Genomic DNA, 19,284 nt, shown 5'->3' with positions numbered 1-19,284 from the left:
TACTGGCCCATAATGGAAAAAGCCTGACGGACGCTATGGTGACAGGCGATGATACATATGCCTCCGGGGTGGACTTTTGTGATCAATTACGTGACTGGGCCAGGGAAAAGCTGGCTGACCAAGCCATCAATATACAGGATGTGACTCAGGAAAAAGGGGAATCAGTGGAGAAATTCCATACCAGATTATCCCAGGTTTTTTCCGATTTAGGTTTTACCACCTACAACAAAGCCCTTAGTCAGATGTTATCTGCTGCATTTGTAGCCGGACTCGAGGCACCCAATCGGAAAGGTTTAATTCTGGCACAACCAGAATTCCGGGTACTCCCTCTAGATACCCTTTTGTTGGTAGCAAAAGGTCTTGAATCTGAAGAAAACCATCCCTATTATGTTGGCAGAGAATGTCTCTGCCCCCACTTATGGCCAAGGTTATAATCATGTGCAGTATGAGCCACGGCCACCTCCCATTTGTTTTAATTGCGGCAAGCCCGGCCATATTAAAAGGAACTGTACGGCACCTAGACACCCCCGCAGGGATCAATATAACCCCGGAAACAGTAATTCCCAGTGGAATCAGAGCAGGGACAACCGTTACCCCGATGACCAGCTACCTCCCCGCCAAATGCCCCTTCAGCCCACCAATCATGGTGGGAACCAGCCCTGCTAGGAATCCGGCAAGCCTGTGTCAACCCCCCTTCTAGCTGTAGCCGTCCGGGAAGGAGAGGGTCCCCTAGCCCAGGTTATAATACCCATAGAAGGTCACCTCACCCCCTTTCTGGTAGACACAGGTGCAGCCAGAAGCGTAATTAGAGCTGCAGACATACCCGACCCTTCCTATTTGTCTGATATTGATGTTTCATGTGTGGGGGTAGATGGCACACCGCGCTCTAGCCCATTAACACGACCCCTGCAGATAGGTCCCTAACCTGAACTATTTGCACGATTTGTAGTTTCCTCTACTTGCCCGCTTAATCTGCTTGGCGCTGATGTTTTATCCAGGTTACAGGCCTCCATAATATTCTCCGAGGACGGCACCATTGATGTAACCTCCCCGCTCTGGGAGTCAGATGTCTCTGCCCTTTGTTCCCTTCCAATACTTTTGGCATTAGCGGACAAACCCTTAGCCGCCAGTATACCATCCGCTGTCATGGATAGGATCCCATCCAAATTATGGTCCACAGGCCCTGAGGATATCGGGCACCTAACGGTACCACCCATTGTTGTACAGCTCAAACAAGGGGCCCCGCTTCCCCGTAAACCGCAATACCCACTAAAGATAGCACAAGCTGATGCTATCACGAAACAGGGCTCTCCTTGCAAATGGCGCATTAATATTTTGCACCTCACCCTGCAATACCCCTCTTTTCCTTGTAAAGAAACGCACCGCGAAGGGTGAACCTGATAAGTATAGAATGGTTCAAGATCTTCGAGCAGTAAATGATGCAACCATTGTACGATGTCTTAACAACAAATCCCTTTCAGATGACCCCAGAGGCTTCCAAGAATTTCACTGTTCTCAAACAGGTAATATCCTCTGCCCCTGCCTTGGGCCTCCCAGACTATGATTTACCCTTCAAGCTTTTCGTATCAGAACGAAATGGACATGCAACTGGAGTGTTAACACAGCCACACGCTGGCCGATGTAGACCTATTGGTTATTACTCCAGCCGTCTTGATGCTGTGGCTCGTGGTGGACCGTCCTGTCTTCGTGCTGTCTTTGCTGCTCAAGCACTGCTGGATAAAACTTCGGACATTGTTCTAGGGCATTCTCCTGGCACCACATGACATTGCTGCTATTCTTAATCAGACACAGCCAAAACATCTGTCCGCTGCCAGACACCTCAGGTTGCAATGCTTGCTTCTCATTCCAGACAATGTCACCCTTCTTCAGTGCCAAGTGCTTAACCCCTCCACTCTTCTTCCACTTCCCGAGGGGGGAGATGTGCAGGGACACGAACAAGAACAAAGCACAGTTGGAGTCGACCTACCCTATGATTGCTTCGAACTCATGAAGCTAGAAACTGCTCATCTGCCCACGGTGAGTGAAACGCCGATACAGAACCCAGATCTAATCCTGTTTGTGGATGGTTCTCGATATGCTGATCAACAAGGCACCTACCATACGGGTTATGCGGTCACCACAGACTCTGTGGTCCTACTGGCAAGCACACTACCGTCAACAGCATCTGCACAAGAAGCCGAACTACAAGCCCTCACTGCAGCGTGTAAACTGGCAGAAGGACAAACGGCGAACATCTACACTGACTCTAGATATGCCTTTGGTGTAGCACATGATTTTGGCGTCATTTGGCAAACCAGGGGATTTCTGACAGCAGCAGGAACACCAGTGAAACACAGCTCAGCCATACAAGCTCTGATGGACGCCCTACTCCTTCCAAGCCATGTGGCCATCCTAAAGGTAAAAGCCCATGGGAAACTGAACACAGAAGAAGCCAGAGGAAACCATCTGGCGGATGCTGCGGCAAAACAAGCTGCCAGCGGAATACGAGAAGTGGAAGATCGAGTGGACACGACAAGGATGGTTCCGTTAATGCAGAACCTCCCAGTAAATCGAGAATATCTGAATAAGTTGCAAGAATCTGCAACAAAGGAAGAAAAGGAAAGCTGGAAGAAAAGAGGTGCATCGCCCCAAGAAGGAATTTATGAGTACAAAAAGAAACTTTGTCTGCCACGGGCACTGTATCCTGCTCTGGTACAATGGGCACATGGAGCAGCACATCTCTCAAAGAGTCTTATGAATGCACTGATCGACAAATACTATGTGGCGCCTGGAATTACCCCAATGACTAGTAATTTCTGCAAATCATGTACAATTTGTGCAAAGTGTAACCCAGGACGTGTGGAAACACCACCGCAGAAACACCTTGCAAGGCCCTTATACCCTTTCCAGCGTAACCATATTCAGATGCCAAAGTCAGGCCGTTTTGAATATGCGTTAGTAATTGTAGATATGTTTTCAGGATGGCCAGAAGCCTACCCTGTCACCCATCTCACTGCGAAAACAACAGGAGAAAAAAAAACTCCTGACAGAGGTGGTTTGTAGATATGGGTTACCTGAAGTAATAGAAAGCGACCAAGGCCCCGCTTTCACTGCTACGCTAGCTAAAGAAATTTGGTCCGCGCTAGAGACCACCCTTGCTTTCCACACCCCATACCATCCCCAGAGTAGCGGAAAGGTAGAAAGAATGAATGGCACACTGAAAACTAGAATGTTGAAAATGGCCCAGGAAACAAATATGCCCTGGCCAGATAGTCTACCAATTGCTTTGTTCAGTGTTCGATACACCCCACGAGGGGAACATGCTCTATCCCCATTTGAGATACTGTTTGGTACTGCCCCCAGACTTGGTTGTTACTACCCACAGCAGTTACAAATGCAGTCTGATGTTTTGACCAAATATGTAACTGCCCTAGCGCAAGAACTAACCAATATGCATGGTCGAGTGTTTTCTTCTATTCCAGATCCAGATCTAGATACCGGGACTCAAACTCGTGCCTGGAGACTGGGTGCTCGTGAAGAAATTTGTAAGGAAACACTCCCTAGAGCCCAGATATGATGGTCCTTTCCAACTTCTGTTGACTACAGCCACATCAGTCAAACTAGCTGGCAAGAACACCTGGATACACGCCTCTCATTGCAAGAAGGTTCCAGCTCCCAACGAGGACACCTCAGACGGAAAATGATTCTATATATCTTTTGCTTGTTGAGTCTAGGGGGGGCACAAGAGATTGCTATCACCCAACATGAAGGGGTAGTCACGTTTTGGTATAATTCATCCAATACTCATGTAGCTACCTTCTCCTTTGATTATTGTAATATAGTCCGCTGCCCCTCAACACGTTGGCAATGTAATCGATACAGCAATATCGGTTTCAGGTCTACTTATATATGCGTAACGGATTCCTACTGGGGACAGGAATGTGATTACTGGGGAGCAGTAGGATGGAACACGGGAACAGATTGGGGATACCGACCACAAAATGGTCTAGCAAGGAAAGACAGGATGGCAAAAGATTCTTGCCCAAATAGGCATCGCAATAGTTATTATTTTAGTTTTGTTTGTGATTATTGTCTGCTGTGTTCTCCCATGTTTTAAAAAGTTCATGACCAAAGCTGTTGACAATAGCACTCCTACCTTTTTTCTGCAGTCAGATAATAATACTCCACTCTCGGAAGATGGTCCATTTACTCCGTTACAGTCCCTCCCAGTTAAGTACAATAGTATAAACCCATAGGGACAGCATCTGACTTCCTTATGTGCAAAGTCTGTGGCAAGGGGGGTCATGGACAAGCCATGACTCGTCTAATGTACAGCACAAAAGAGTTCCCAGGCACATCTGGACAGATGAGTTAGTATACATCTAGGGACAGACTCAGAAATAGACATTTCAAGGGGGGGCTGTGATGGATTGGATAAAATGCCTATTTCTTCATCTGTAATGTGTACTTTGCTATGATTCCTTACTCAAAATGGCTACCGCAACTACCCCTCCCTTCAAGTAAGGAAGATGGCACCGAGGAATTCCACTTCAATGCTGATGTGTTAAAAAACTGCAATAACAAGACCATAAATCATAACAACAAGACCATACAAGGACAAGACCTACCAAAGAACCTGAGACAGCTCTTTTGCATACAAACCCCCTCCCCTACAGCCCCTGTATATGAACGCAGGCTGTGTAGGAATAAAGTCAGACATTATCATTCTGAACTGCTGTGTCAGTGTGATTTTTGTCAGCACACTACCTACGTAGGAAATCAATCTGGACGGGGACAGATACTCTGAAGACGTTTTGGTCTGATCCAAATTATCCAAATCAGTACAATGCACAGTATATGGTATCCACGCGGGCGGACTTCGTACAATGTACAGTATATGGTATCCACCCGGGCGGACTTCGTACAATGCACAGTATATGGTATCCACGCGGGCGGACTTCGTACAATGTACAGTATATGGTATCCACGCGGGCGGACTTCGTACAATGCACAGTATATGGCATCCACACGGGCGGACTTCGTACAATGCACAGTATATGGCATCCACCCGGGCGGACTTCGTACAATGCACAGTATATGGTATCCACCCGGGCGGACTTCGTACAATGCACAGTATACGGCATCCACACGGGCGGACTTCGTACAATGCACAGTATATGGTATCCACACGGGCGGACTTCGTACAATGCACAGTATATGGCATCCACACGGGCGGACTTTGTACAATGCACAGTATATGGTATCCACCCGGGCGGACTTCGTACAATGCACAGTATATGGTATCCACCCGGGCGGACCTCGTACAATGTACAGTATATGGTATCCACACGGGCGGACTTCGTACAATGTACAGTATATGGTATCCACCCGGGCGGACTTCGTACAATGTACAGTATATGGTATCCACACGGGCGGACTTCGTACAATGCACAGTATATGGTATCCACACGGGCGGACTTCGTACAATGCACAGTATATGGTATCCACGCGGGCGGACTTCGTACAATGCACAGTATATGGCATCCACACGGGCGGACTTCGTACAATGCACAGTGTATGGCATCCACACGGGCGGACTTCGTACAATGCACAGTATATGGTATCCACACGGGCGGACTTCGTACAATGCACAGTATATGGTATCCACCCGGGCGGACTTCGTACAATGCACAGTATATGGTATCCACACGGGCGGACTTCGTACAATGTACAGTGTATGATACCCACACGGGCGGACTTCGTACAATGTACAGTATATGGTATCCACCCGGGCGGACTTCGTACAATGTACAGTATATGGTATCCACACGGGCGGACCTCGTACAATGCACAGTATATGGTATCCACACGGGCGGACTTCGTACAATGTACAGTATATGGCATCCACACGGGCGGACTTCGTACAATGCACAGTATATGGCATCCACACGGGCGGACTTCGTACAATGCACAGTATATGGTATCCACCCGGGCGGACTTCGTACAATGCACAGTATATGGTATCCACCCGGGCGGACCTCGTACAATGTACAGTATATGGTATCCACACGGGCGGACTTCGTACAATGTACAGTATATGGTATCCACCCGGGCGGACTTCGTACAATGTACAGTATATGGTATCCACACGGGCGGACTTCGTACAATGCACAGTATATTGTATCCACCCGGGCGGACTTCGTACAATGTACAGTATATGGTATCCACCCGGGCGGACCTCGTACAATGTACAGTATATGGTATCCACACGGGCGGACTTCGTACAATGCACAGTATATGGTATCCACGCGGGCGGACCTCGTACAATGTACAGTATATGGTATCCACACGGGCGGACTTCGTACAATGCACAGTATATGGTATCCACCCGGGCGGACCTCGTACAATGCACAGTATATGGCATCCACACGGGCGGACTTCGTACAATGCACAGTATATGGTATCCACACGGGCGGACCTCGTACAATGCACAGTATATGGTATCCACCCGGGCGGACTTCGTACAATGTACAGTATATGGCATCCACCCGGGCGGACTTTGTACAATGCACAGTATATGGAATCCACGCAGGCGGACTTCGTACAATGCACAGTATATGGAATCCACGCAGGCGGACTTCGTACAATGCACAGTATATGGTATCCACTCGGGCGGACTTCGTACAATGCACAGTATATGGTATCCACCCGGGCGGACTTCGCACAATGCACAGTATATGGCATCCACACGGGCGGACTTCGTACAATGCACAGTGTATGGTATCCACACGGGCGGACCTCGTACAATGCACAGTATATGGCATCCACACGGGCGGACTTCGTACAATGCACAGTGTATGGTATCCACACGGGCGGACCTTGTACAATGCACAGTATATGGCATCCACACGGGCGGACTTCGTACAATGCACAGTGTATGGCATCCACACGGGCGGACTTTTTAACAATGCACAGTATATGGCATCCACACGGGCGGACTTCGTACAATGTACAGTATATGGCATCCACACGGGCGGACTTCGTACAATGCACAGTATATGGCATCCACACGGGCGGACTTCGTACAATGCACAGTATATGGTATCCACACGGGCGGACTTCGTACAATGCACAGTATATGGTATCCACACGGGTGGACTTCGCACAATGCACAGTATATGGTATCCACGCGGGCGGACTTCGTACAATGCACAGTATATGGCATCCACCCGGGCGGACTTCGTACAATGCACAGTATATGGTATCCACACGGGCGGACTTCATACAATGTACAGTATATGGTATCCACACGGGCGGACTTCGCACAATGCACAGTATATGGTATCCACCCGGGCGGACTTCGTACAATGCACAGTATATGGTATCCACCCGGGCGGACCTCGTACAATGTACAGTATATGGTATCCACACGGGCGGACTTCGTACAATGTACAGTATATGGTATCCACCCGGGCGGACTTCATACAATGTACAGTATATGGTATCCACACGGGCGGACTTCGTACAATGCACAGTATATGGTATCCACACGGGCGGACTTCGTACAATGTACAGTATATGGTATCCACCCGGGCGGACCTCGTACAATGTACAGTATATGGTATCCACACGGGCGGACTTCGTACAATGCACAGTATATGGTATCCACACGGGTGGACTTCGCACAATGCACAGTATATGGTATCCACCCGGGCGGACCTCGTACAATGCACAGTATATGGCATCCACCCGGGCGGACTTCGTACAATGTACAGTATATGGCATCCACACGGGCGGACTTCGTACAATGCACAGTATATGGCATCCACACGGGCGGACCTCGTACAATGCACAGTATATGGCATCCACCCGGGCGGACTTCGTACAATGTACAGTATATGGAATCCACGCAGGCGGACTTCGTACAATGCACAGTATATGGAATCCACGCAGGGCGGACTTCGTACAATGCACAGTATATGGTATCCACACGGGCGGACTTCGTACAATGTACAGTATATGGTATGGTATCCACGCGGGCGGACTTCGTACAATGCACAGTATATGGCATCCACACGGGCGGACTTTGTACAATGCACAGTATATGGTATCCACACGGGCGGACTTCATACAATGTACAGTATATGATATCCACACGGGCGGACTTCGCACAATGCACAGTATATGGCATCCACACGGGCGGACTTTGTACAATGCACAGTATATGGTATCCACGCGGGCGGACTTCGTACAATGCACAGTATATGGTATCCACACGGGCGGACTTCGTACAATGTACAGTATATGGCATCAACACGGGCGGACTTCGTACAATGTACAGTATATGGCATCAACACGGGCGGACTTCGTACAAAGCACAGTATATGGCATCCACACGGGCGGACTTCGTACATTGCACAGTATATGGTATCCACACGGGCGGACTTCGTACAATGCACAGTATATGGTATCCACACGGGTGGACTTCGCACAATGCACAGTATATGGTATCCACGCGGGCGGACTTCGTACAATGCACAGTATATGGCATCCACACGGGCGGACTTCATACAATGCACAGTATATGGTATCCACACGGGTGGACTTCGCACAATGCACAGTATATGGTATCCACGCGGGTGGACTTCGCACAATGCACAGTATATGGTATCCACGCGGGCGGACTTCGTACAATGCACAGTATATGGTATCCACCCGTGCGGACTTCGTACAATGCACAGTATATGGTATCCACACGGGCGGACTTCGCACAATGCACAGTATATGGAATCCACACGGGCGGACTTCGTACAATGCACAGTATATGGTATCCACACGGGCGGACTTCGCACAATGCACAGTATAAGGAATCCACACGGGCGGACTTCGAACAATGCACAGTATATGGTATCCACACGGGCGGACTTCGTACAATGCACAGTATATGGTATCCACACGGGCGGACTTCGTACAATGCACAGTATATGGTATCCACACGGGTGGACTTCGCACAATGCACAGTATATGGTATCCACACGGGTGGACTTCGCACAATGCACAGTATATGGTATCCACGCGGGCGGACTTCGTACAATGCACAGTATATGGTATCCACTCGGGCGGACTTCGTACAATGCACAGTATATGGTATCCACACGGGCGGACTTTGTACAATGTACAGTATACTGCATGGTATCCACGCGGGCGGACTTCGTACAATACAAAGTATATGGTATCCACACGGGCGGACTTCGTACAATGCACAGTATATGGTATCCACTCGGGCGGACTTCGTACAATGCACAGTATATGGTATCCACACGGGCGGACTTCGTACAATGTACAGTATACTGCATGGTATCCACGCGGGCGGACTTCGTACAATGCACAGTATATGGTATCCACACGGGCAGACTTCGTACAATGCACAGTATATGGTATCCACACGGGCGGACTTCGTACAATGCACAGTATATGGCATCCACACGGGCGGACTTCGTACAATGTACAGTATATGGTATCCACGCGGGCAGACTTCGTACAATGCACAGTATATGGTATCCACTCGGGCGGACTTCGTACAATGCACAGTATATGGTATCCACACGGGCGGACTTCGTACAATGTACAGTATACTGCATGGTATCCACGCGGGCGGACTTCGTACAATGCACAGTATATGGTATCCACACGGGCAGACTTCGTACAATGCACAGTATATGGTATCCACACGGGCGGACTTCGTACAATGCACAGTATATGGTATCCACACGGGCAGACTTCGTACAATGCACAGTATATGGTATCCACACGGGCGGACTTCGTACAATGCACAGTATATGGCATCCACACGGGCGGACTTCGTACAATGTACAGTATATGGTATCCACGCGGGCAGACTTCGTACAATGTACAGTATATGGTATCCACGCGGGCGGACTTCGTACAATGCACAGTATATGGCATCCACACGGGCGGACTTCGTACAATGCACAGTGTATGGTATCCACACGGGCGGACTTCGTACAATGCACAGTATATGGTATCCACACGGGCGGACTTCGCACAATGTACAGTGTATGGTATCCAGACGGGCGGACTTTGTACAATGCACAGTATATGGCATCCACACGGGCGGACTTCGTACAATGCACAGTATATGGCATCCACACGGGCGGACTTCGTACAATGCACAGTATATGGTATCCACACGGGCGGACTTCGTACAATGTACAGTATATGGTATCCACCCGGGCGGACTTCGTACAATGCACAGTATATGGTATCCACACGGGCGGACTTCGTACAATGCACAGTATATGGTACCCACACGGGCGGACTTCGTACAATGCACAGTATATGGTATCCACACGGGCGGACTTCGTACAATGCACAGTATATGGTATCCACACGGGCAGACTTCGTACAATGCACAGTATATGGTATCCACACGGGCGGACTTCGTACAATGCACAGTATATGGCATCCACACGGGCGGACTTCGTACAATGTACAGTATATGGTATCCACGCGGGCAGACTTCGTACAATGTACAGTATATGGTATCCACGCGGGCGGACTTCGTACAATGCACAGTATATGGTATCCACACGGGCGGACTTCGAACAATGCACAGTATATGGCATCCACACGGGCGGACTTCGTACAATGCACAGTATATGGCATCCACACGGGCGGACTTCGTACAATGCACAGTATATGGTATCCACACGGGCGGACTTCGTACAATGTACAGTATATGGTATCCACCCGGGCGGACTTCGTACAATGCACAGTATATGGTATCCACACGGGCGGACTTCGTACAATGCACAGTATATGGTACCCACACGGGCGGACTTCGTACAATGCACAGTATATGGTATCCACACGGGCGGACTTCGTACAATGCACAGTATATGGTATCCACACGGGCAGACTTCGTACAATGCACAGTATATGGTATCCACACGGGCGGACTTCGTACAATGCACAGTATATGGCATCCACACGGGCGGACTTCGTACAATGTACAGTATATGGTATCCACGCGGGCAGACTTCGTACAATGTACAGTATATGGTATCCACGCGGGCGGACTTCGTACAATGCACAGTATATGGCATCCACACGGGCGGACTTCGTACAATGCACAGTATATGGTATCCACACGGGCGGACTTCGTACAATGCACAGTATATGGCATCCACACGGGCGGACTTCGTACAATGCACAGTATATGGTATCCACACGGGCGGACTTCGTACAATGCACAGTATATGGTATCCACACGGGCGGACTTCGTACAATGCACAGTATATGGCATCCACACGGGCAGACTTCGTACAATGCACAGTATATGGTATCCACACGGGCGGACTTCGTACAATGCACAGTATATGGCATCCACGCGGGCGGACTTCGTACAATGCACAGTATATGGTATCCACACGGGCGGACTTCGCACAATGCACAGTGTATGGTATCCACACGGGCGGACTTCGTACAATGCACAGTATATGGTATCCACACGGGCGGACTTCGCACAATGTACAGTGTATGGTATCCAGACGGGCGGACTTCGAACAATGCACAGTATATGGCATCCACACGGGCGGACTTCGTACAATGCACAGTATATGGCATCCACACGGGCGGACTTCGTACAATGCACAGTATATGGTATCCACCCGGGCGGACTTCGTACAATGTACAGTATATGGTATCCACCCGGGCGGACTTCGTACAATGCACAGTATATGGTATCCACACGGGCGGACTTCGTACAATGCACAGTATATGGTACCCACACGGGCGGACTTCGTACAATGCACAGTATATGGTATCCACCTGGGCGGACTTCGTACAATGCACAGTATATGGTATCCACCCTGGCGGACTTCGTACAATTTACAGTATATGGGGGCTAGATTCTGCTTTTTCTTTCTTCTTGTTTGCATACCCCGTCATCTACACGCTCACCTTGGAGCTGATACATCATCTGAACTCCTACAACTACCACCTACCCCACCATTATCCAGAGGCAACCCTAGAAGGGCACATCGCTTAACTTTTCCTGTGAAAGTGTGAGTGTGCACTCATTAGGTGTCCTAATCACTCATTTGCACATTTTCTCACAGTATTGCACTATGTATTAAAACTATATACCTGGATCCCCAAAACTTACTGATAGGGTAGTAAGAAAGAGAGCCGTGAGTAGAACCTGCTTAATGTCACAAGAAGGGGGAGAACATAAGCCTTTCGTTAAGACCTTAGGGGCTCAATATTTGAAGTTTATAGATCCATCTGGTCTCATGTTGCAAAAGTACTTGGTCCCAATTGCCTTTACGTGGCCCAAAAGGAACGTGTTCCACACCTGTGAAGCGTAATACGCTATCACCGCCATTGTGTGCTGTCATCACATGGCGTGCCACGGGTGTATCAAGAGCGTTCCTTATTGAGCCAACATGTTCTAATACTCTAACCTTGAGTTGGCGATGGTTTTTTCCCACGTATAATTTACCACATTTGCAATCGACCAGATAGATGACCCCCTTCGTGAGGCAATTTATAAAATCGCGAATAACAAAAGTCTGCGTCTGTGCCGAGTGACAACATTTTTTTTGTTTTTCTAATGACCGGGCAGGCCTTACATCCCCCGCGTGAGTAACAGCCATTCGGATTTTCCCCCAGCCATGTCCTGACTGGTAGGTCGTGGAAATGGCTGTGTACGAGGTGGGCACGAAGCTTCTTGGACCTTTGGCTCACCATATTAGGGGTCTGTTTAAGTATCTTTTTGAGATTGTTATCTTCTAACAAGAGGTACCAATATTTATTCATAATGTGGCGGATGGAGGTCCACTGATTGTTCTAGATACCTATGAAAAAGATGTTATCATCATTCCTTTTGCTTCTCGGCCCTTGTTACTAGTTGGGATCTAGGTGTGCGGAGAGCTCGATGGTATGCTTTTTTAATGTTGTTATTACTGTACCCCCGTGTTTGAAAACGGTGTTTCATATCGACAGATTTTTCTTGAAACTCTTTGTGAGTTGAACAATTACGTTTGAGTCGTACAAATGGTCCAGTCGATATGTTTTTTACCATATGATTGGGATGTTGGCCCTCAGCCCTCAGCAGACTGTTAGTTGATGAAGGCTTACGGCAGAAGTCTATATGTGGCTCTCTTTATTCTTTCTGATGGTCAGATCCCAAAAAATCCATGTGTTCTCCGTGGTACTGATAGGTAAGCTTGAGATTGTGGGTGTTGATATTGAGTACATTGATGAAGCACATCATCGATGTATCTCGCCCAAAACTCAATATGTTCAGTATGGGATGCCATCATGTCACTGAAGACCACCGTCTCATCCCACCAGCCCAGATAGAGACTGGCGTAGGTGGGGGGTGACGGTAGTCCCCATGGCAGTGCCCCTGATTTGATGGTAATAACGGCCACTAAACAAAAAGTTATTGCGAGTGAGAGTGAAATTAAGTAGTTTGTCGACAAACTCATTGCGAGTCTTATAAAGTTCACTTCTTGATCTGAGAAAATGTGCCACAGCTTTAAGACCTATTGTGTGAGGGATACTGATGTTTATGTCACGGGCAAACGTCCTAGACCATATATACGGATGCATGAAAAAGTGACTCAGAGTGTTCATTCGCATGTCGTTACCCAGAATCCTTGGCTGCAGTGGGAGTATGGAACGACGTGTGACTGAGAGGTAGGACAGGTAGGACCTGCCTCACAGACGTGAACACGCTTATCCGTGCTCGTAATCACGGCGGTACGATGCACAAATCACGAGACGCCGCTATTCAACGATGATTTTGATTTATTTTTCTTCCCAGTTCAAGATCTATTGCTGTGGAGGATGTGCGTGTGCGCATATACACACCATGTGCATGTACCTGTGTATGTATAATAAATACATGGTATCTCCCTGCCCCACGCACACGCTGATCCCAAGCTGTGGAGGATGTGCATGTGCGCATATACACACCATGTGCATGTACCTGTGTATGTATAATAAATACATGGTATCTCCCTGCCGCACGCACACGCTGATCCCAAGCTGCGGAGGATGTGCGTGTGCGCATATACACACCATGTGTATGTACCTGTGTATGTATAATAAATACATGGTATCTCCCTGCCGCACGCACACGCTGATCCCAAGCTGTGGAGGATGTGCATGTGCGCATATACACACCATGTGCATGTACCTGTGTATGTATAATAAATACATGGCCTCTGACTTAGTTATAGAGTGAATCTGCATTTCTTTAACCCCTTCTATGTCTCTAGGAAGGTGCAACAGTTATTCTACGAATTGCCCAGTGAGGGCAGCGGCAGTGCCAGCCTCCCCCTGTAACCCTCACTGCCCTGCATTACCCTTACACACAGCACGGCCCCCGGTGACGGCAGACAGCGGCAGTGCCGGCCTCCCCCTGTAACCCACCCTGCCCTGCATTACCCTTACACACAGCACGGCCCCCGGTGACGGCAGACAGCGGCAGTGCCGGCCTCCCCCTGTAACCCTAACTGCCCTGCATTACCCTTACACACAGCACGGCCCCCTGAGACGGCAGAGAGCGGCAGTGCCAGCCTCCCCCTGTAACGCTCACTGCCCTGCATTACCCTTACACACAGCACGGCCCCCGGTGACGGCAGACAGAGGCAGTGCCGGCCTCCCCCTGTAACCCTAACTGCCCTGCATTACCCTTACACACAGCACGGCCCCCGGTGACGGCAGACAGCGGCAGTGCCAGCCTCCCCCTGTAACCCTCACTGCCCTGCATTACCCTTACACACAGCACGGCCCCCGGTGACGGCAGACAGCGGCAGTGCCGGCCTCCCCCTGTAACCCCCACTGCCCTGCATTACCCTTACACACAGCACGCCCCCCGGTGACGGCAGACAGCGGCAGTGCCGGCCTCCCCCTGTAACCCTCACTGCCCTGCATTACCCTTACACACAGCACGGCCCCCGGTGACGGCAGACAGCGGCAGTGCCGGCCTCCCCCTGTAACACTCACTGCCCTGCATTACCCTTACACACAGCACGGCCCCCGGTGACAGCAGACAGCGGCAGTGCCGGCCTCCCCCTGTAACCCTCACTGCTCTGCATTACCCTTACACACAGCACGGCCCCCGGTGACGGCAGACAGCGGCAGTGCCAGCCTCCCCCTGTAACCCTCACTGCTCTGCATTACCCTTACACACAGCACGCCCCCCGGTGACGGCAGACAGCGGCAGTGCCGGCCTCCCCCTGTAACCCTCACTGCCCTGCATTACCCTTACACACAGCACGGCCCCCGGTGACGGCAGACAGCGGCAGTGCCGGCCTCCCCCTGTAACGCTAACTGCCCTGCATTACCCTTACACACAGCATGGCCCCCGGTGACGGCAGACAGCGGCAGTGCCAGCCTCCCCCTGTAACCCTCACTGCCCTGCATTACCCTTACACACAGCACGCCCCCCGGTGACGGCAGACAGCGGCAGTGCCAGCCTCCCCCTGTAACCCCCACTGCCCTGCATTACCCTTACACACAGCACGGGCCCCGGTGACGGCAGACAGCGGCAGTGCCAGCCTCCCCCTGTAACCCTCACTGCCCTGCATTACCCTTACACACAGCACGGCCCCCGGTGACGGCAGACAGCGGCAGTGCCGGCCTCCCCCTGTAACTCCCACTGCCCTGCATTCCCCTTACACACAGCACGGCCCCCGGTGACGGCAGACAGCGGCAGTGCCGGCCTCCCCCTGTAACCCTCACTGCCCTGCATTACCCTTACACACAGCACGGCCCCAGGTGACGGCAGACAGCGGCAGTGCCGGCCTCCCCCTGAAACCCTAACTGCCCTGCATTACCCTTACACACAGCACGGCCCCCGGTGACGGCAGACAGCGGCAGTGCCAGCCTCCCCCTGTAACCCACCCTGCCCTGCATTACCCTTAAAAACAGCACGGCCCCCGGTGACGGCAGACAGCGGCAGTGCCAGCCTCCCCCTGTAACCCTCACTGCCCTGCATTACCCTTACACACAGCACGGCCCCCGGTGACGGCAGACAGCGGCAGTGCCGGCCTCCCCCTGTAACCCCCACTGCCCTGCATTACCCTTACACACAGCACGGCCCCCGGTGACGGCAGACAGCGGCAGTGCCAGCCTCCCCCTGTAACTTCCACTGCCCTGCATTACCCTTACACACAGCACGGCCCCCGGTGACGGCAGACAGCGGCAGTGCCAGCCTCCCCCTGTAACTCCCACTGCCCTGCATTACCCTTACACACAGCACGGCCCCCGGTGACGGCAGACAGCGGCAGTGCCAGCCTCCCCTGTAACCCCCACTGCCCTGCATTACCCTTACACACAGCACGGCCCCCGGTGACGGCAGACAGCGGCAGTGCCAGCCTCCCCCTGTAACCCTAACTGCCCTGCATTACCCTTACACACAGCACGGCCCCCAGTGACGGCAGACAGCGGCAGTGCCAGCCTCCCCCTGTAACCCTCACTGCCCTGCATTACCCTTACACACAGCACGGCCCCCGGTGACGGCAGACAGTGGCAGTGCCAGCCTCCCCCTGTAACCCACACTGCCCTGCATTACCATTACACACAGCACGGCCCCCGGTGACGGCAGACAGCGGCAGTGCCGGCCTCCCCTGTAACCCACACTGCCCTGCATTACCCTTACACACAGCACGGCCCCCGGTGACGGCAGACAGCGGCAGTGCCAGCCTCCCCCTGTAACCCTAACTGCCCTGCATTACCCTTACACACAGCACGGCCCCCGGTGACGGCAGACAGCGGCAGTGCCAGCCTCCCCCTGTAACCCTCACTGCCCTGCATTACCCTTACACACAGCACGGCCCCCGGTGACGGCAGACAGCGGCAGTGCCGGCCTCCCCCTGTAACCCTCACTGCCCTGCATTACCCTTACACACAGCACGGCCCCCGGTGACGGCAGACAGCGGCAGTGCCGGCCTCCCCCTGTAACCCTAACTGCCCTGCATTACCCTTACACACAGCACGGCCCCCGGTGACGGCAGACAGCGGCAGTGCCGGCCTCCCCCTGTAACCCACCCTGCTCTGCATTACCCTTACACAGAGAACGGCCCCCGGTGACGGCAGACAGCGGCAGTGCCAGCCTCCCCCTGTAACTCCCACTGCCCTGCATTACCCTTACACACAGCACGGCCCCCGGTGACGGCAGACAGCGGCAGTGCCGGCCTCCCCCTGTAACCCACCCTGCCCTGCATTACCCTTACACACAGCACGGCCCCCGGTGACGGCAGACAGCGGCAGTGCCGGCCTCCCCCTGTAACCCTCACTGCCCTGCATTACCCTTACACACAGCACGGCCCCCGGTGACGGCAGACAGCGGCAGTGCCAGCCTCCCCCTGTAACCCTAACTGCCCTGCATTACCCTTACACACAGCACGGCCCCCGGTGACGGCAGACAGCGGCAGTGCCGGCCTCCCCCTGTAACCCTCACTGCCCTGCATTACCCTTACACACAGCACGGCCCCCGGTGACGGCAGACAGCGGCAGTGCCGGCCTCCCCCTGTAACCCTCACTGCCCTGCATTACCCTTACACACAGCACGGCCCCCGGTGACGGCAGACAGCGGCAGTGCCAGCCTCCCCCTGTAACCCTCACTGCCCTACATTACCCTTACACACAGCACGGCCCCCGGTGACGGCAGACAGCGGCAGTGCCAGCCTCCCCCTGTAACCCTCACTGCCCTGCATTACCCTTACACACAGCACGGCCCCCGGTGACGGCAGACAGCGGCAGTGCCAGCCTCCCCCTGTAACCCTCACTGCCCTGCATTACCCTTACACACAGCACGGCCCCCGGTGACGGCAGATGCATGGCCCCCGGTGACGGCAGATGCATGGCCCCCGGTGACGACCTCCCCCTGTAACTCTCACTGCTCTGCATTACCCTTACACACAGCACGGCCTCCGGTGACGGCAGATGCATGGCCCCCGGTGACGGCAGACTGCATGGCCCCCGGTGACGGCAGACTGCATGGCCCCCGGTGACGGCAGACTGCATGGCCCCCGGTGACGGCAGACTGCATGGCCCCCGGTGACGGCAGACTGCATGGCCCCCGGTGACGGCAGACTGCATGGCCCCGGTGACGGCAGACTGCATGGCCCCCGGTGACGGCAGACTGCATGGCCCCCGGTGACGGCAGACTGCGGCCTGGGGTCAGGGGGACTTACCACCTTTAGCAGGGACAGGTGACCGCAGCACTGCCGGAGACGGAGCAGCAGGGACAGGATATGGACAGTGCTGGAGCCCCCCGGGGCCGGCGGCTCTGCCGGACTGGGACCAAACTCCTGTGCAACTGCAGGGGGAGAGGGGGCAATAACGGCAGTGAGAGGGGGCAATAACGGCAGTGAGACACAGATAGGGAGAGAGGGAGAGGGGCAATAACGGGAGTGAGACACAGATAGGGGGAGGGAGAGGGGGCAATAACGGGAGTGAGACACAGAGAGGGAGAGGGGGAGAGGGGGCAATAACGGGAGTGAGACACAGATAGGGGGGGAGGGAGAGGGGGCAATAACGGGAGTGAGACACAGATAGGGGGGGAGGGAGAGGGGGCAATAACGGGAGTGAGACACAGAGAGGGAGAGGGGGAGAGGGGGCAATAACGGGAGTGAGACACAGATAGGGGGGGAGGGAGAGGGGGCAATAACGGGAGTGAGACACAGATAGGGAGAGAGGGAGAGGGGGCAATAACGGCAGTGAGACACAGATAGGGGGGGAGGGAGAGGGGGCAATAACGGGAGTGAGACACAGATAGGGAGAGAGGGAGAGGGGGCAATAACGGGAGTGAGACACATATAGGGGGGAGGGAGAGGGGGCAATAACGGGAGTGAGACACAGATAGGGGGAGAGGGAGAGGGGGCAATAACGGGAGTGAGACACAGATAGGGGGGGAGGGAGAGAGGGCAATAACGGGAGTGAGACACAGATAGGGAGAGAGGGAGAGGGGGCAATAACGGGAGTGAGACACAGATAGGGGGGGAGGGAGAGGGGGCAATAACGGGAGTGAGACACAAATAGGGGGGGAGGGAGAGAGGGCAATAACGGGAGTGAGACACAGATAGGGAGAGAGGGAGAGGGGGCAATAACGGGAGTGAGACACAGAGAGGGAGAGGGGGAGAGGGGGCAATAACGGGAGTGAGACACAGATAGGGGGGGAGGGAGAGGGGGCAATAACGGGAGTGAGACACAGATAGGGAGAGGGGGAGAGGGGGCAATAACGGC

The 19,284-nt window shown here is 52.7% G+C and overlaps 1 protein-coding gene across 1 annotated transcript in view; it reads right to left on the bottom strand.

The window, feature by feature from the left end:
- LOC142473343 (transcription termination factor 2-like) overlaps positions 1 to 18,358 on the bottom strand; it is a gene marked incomplete at its 5' end in the record, with an annotated part of 32,680 nt that extends 14,322 nt beyond the window's left edge. The window contains one exon of the mRNA XM_075580580.1: positions 18,234 to 18,358. Coding sequence (XP_075436695.1) covers positions 18,234 to 18,358 — 125 coding nt within the window. The remainder of the gene's footprint in view (positions 1 to 18,233) is intronic.
- Between the last annotated feature and the right edge of the window lie 926 nt (positions 18,359 to 19,284).

This window comes from Ascaphus truei, assembly GCF_040206685.1.
Source record: "Ascaphus truei isolate aAscTru1 chromosome 3 unlocalized genomic scaffold, aAscTru1.hap1 SUPER_3_unloc_6, whole genome shotgun sequence".
Classification (NCBI taxonomy): domain Eukaryota; kingdom Metazoa; phylum Chordata; class Amphibia; order Anura; family Ascaphidae; genus Ascaphus; species Ascaphus truei.
The sequence above is the reverse complement of the archived record's forward strand: the minus strand, read 5'-3'. Positions and strand labels throughout refer to the sequence as shown.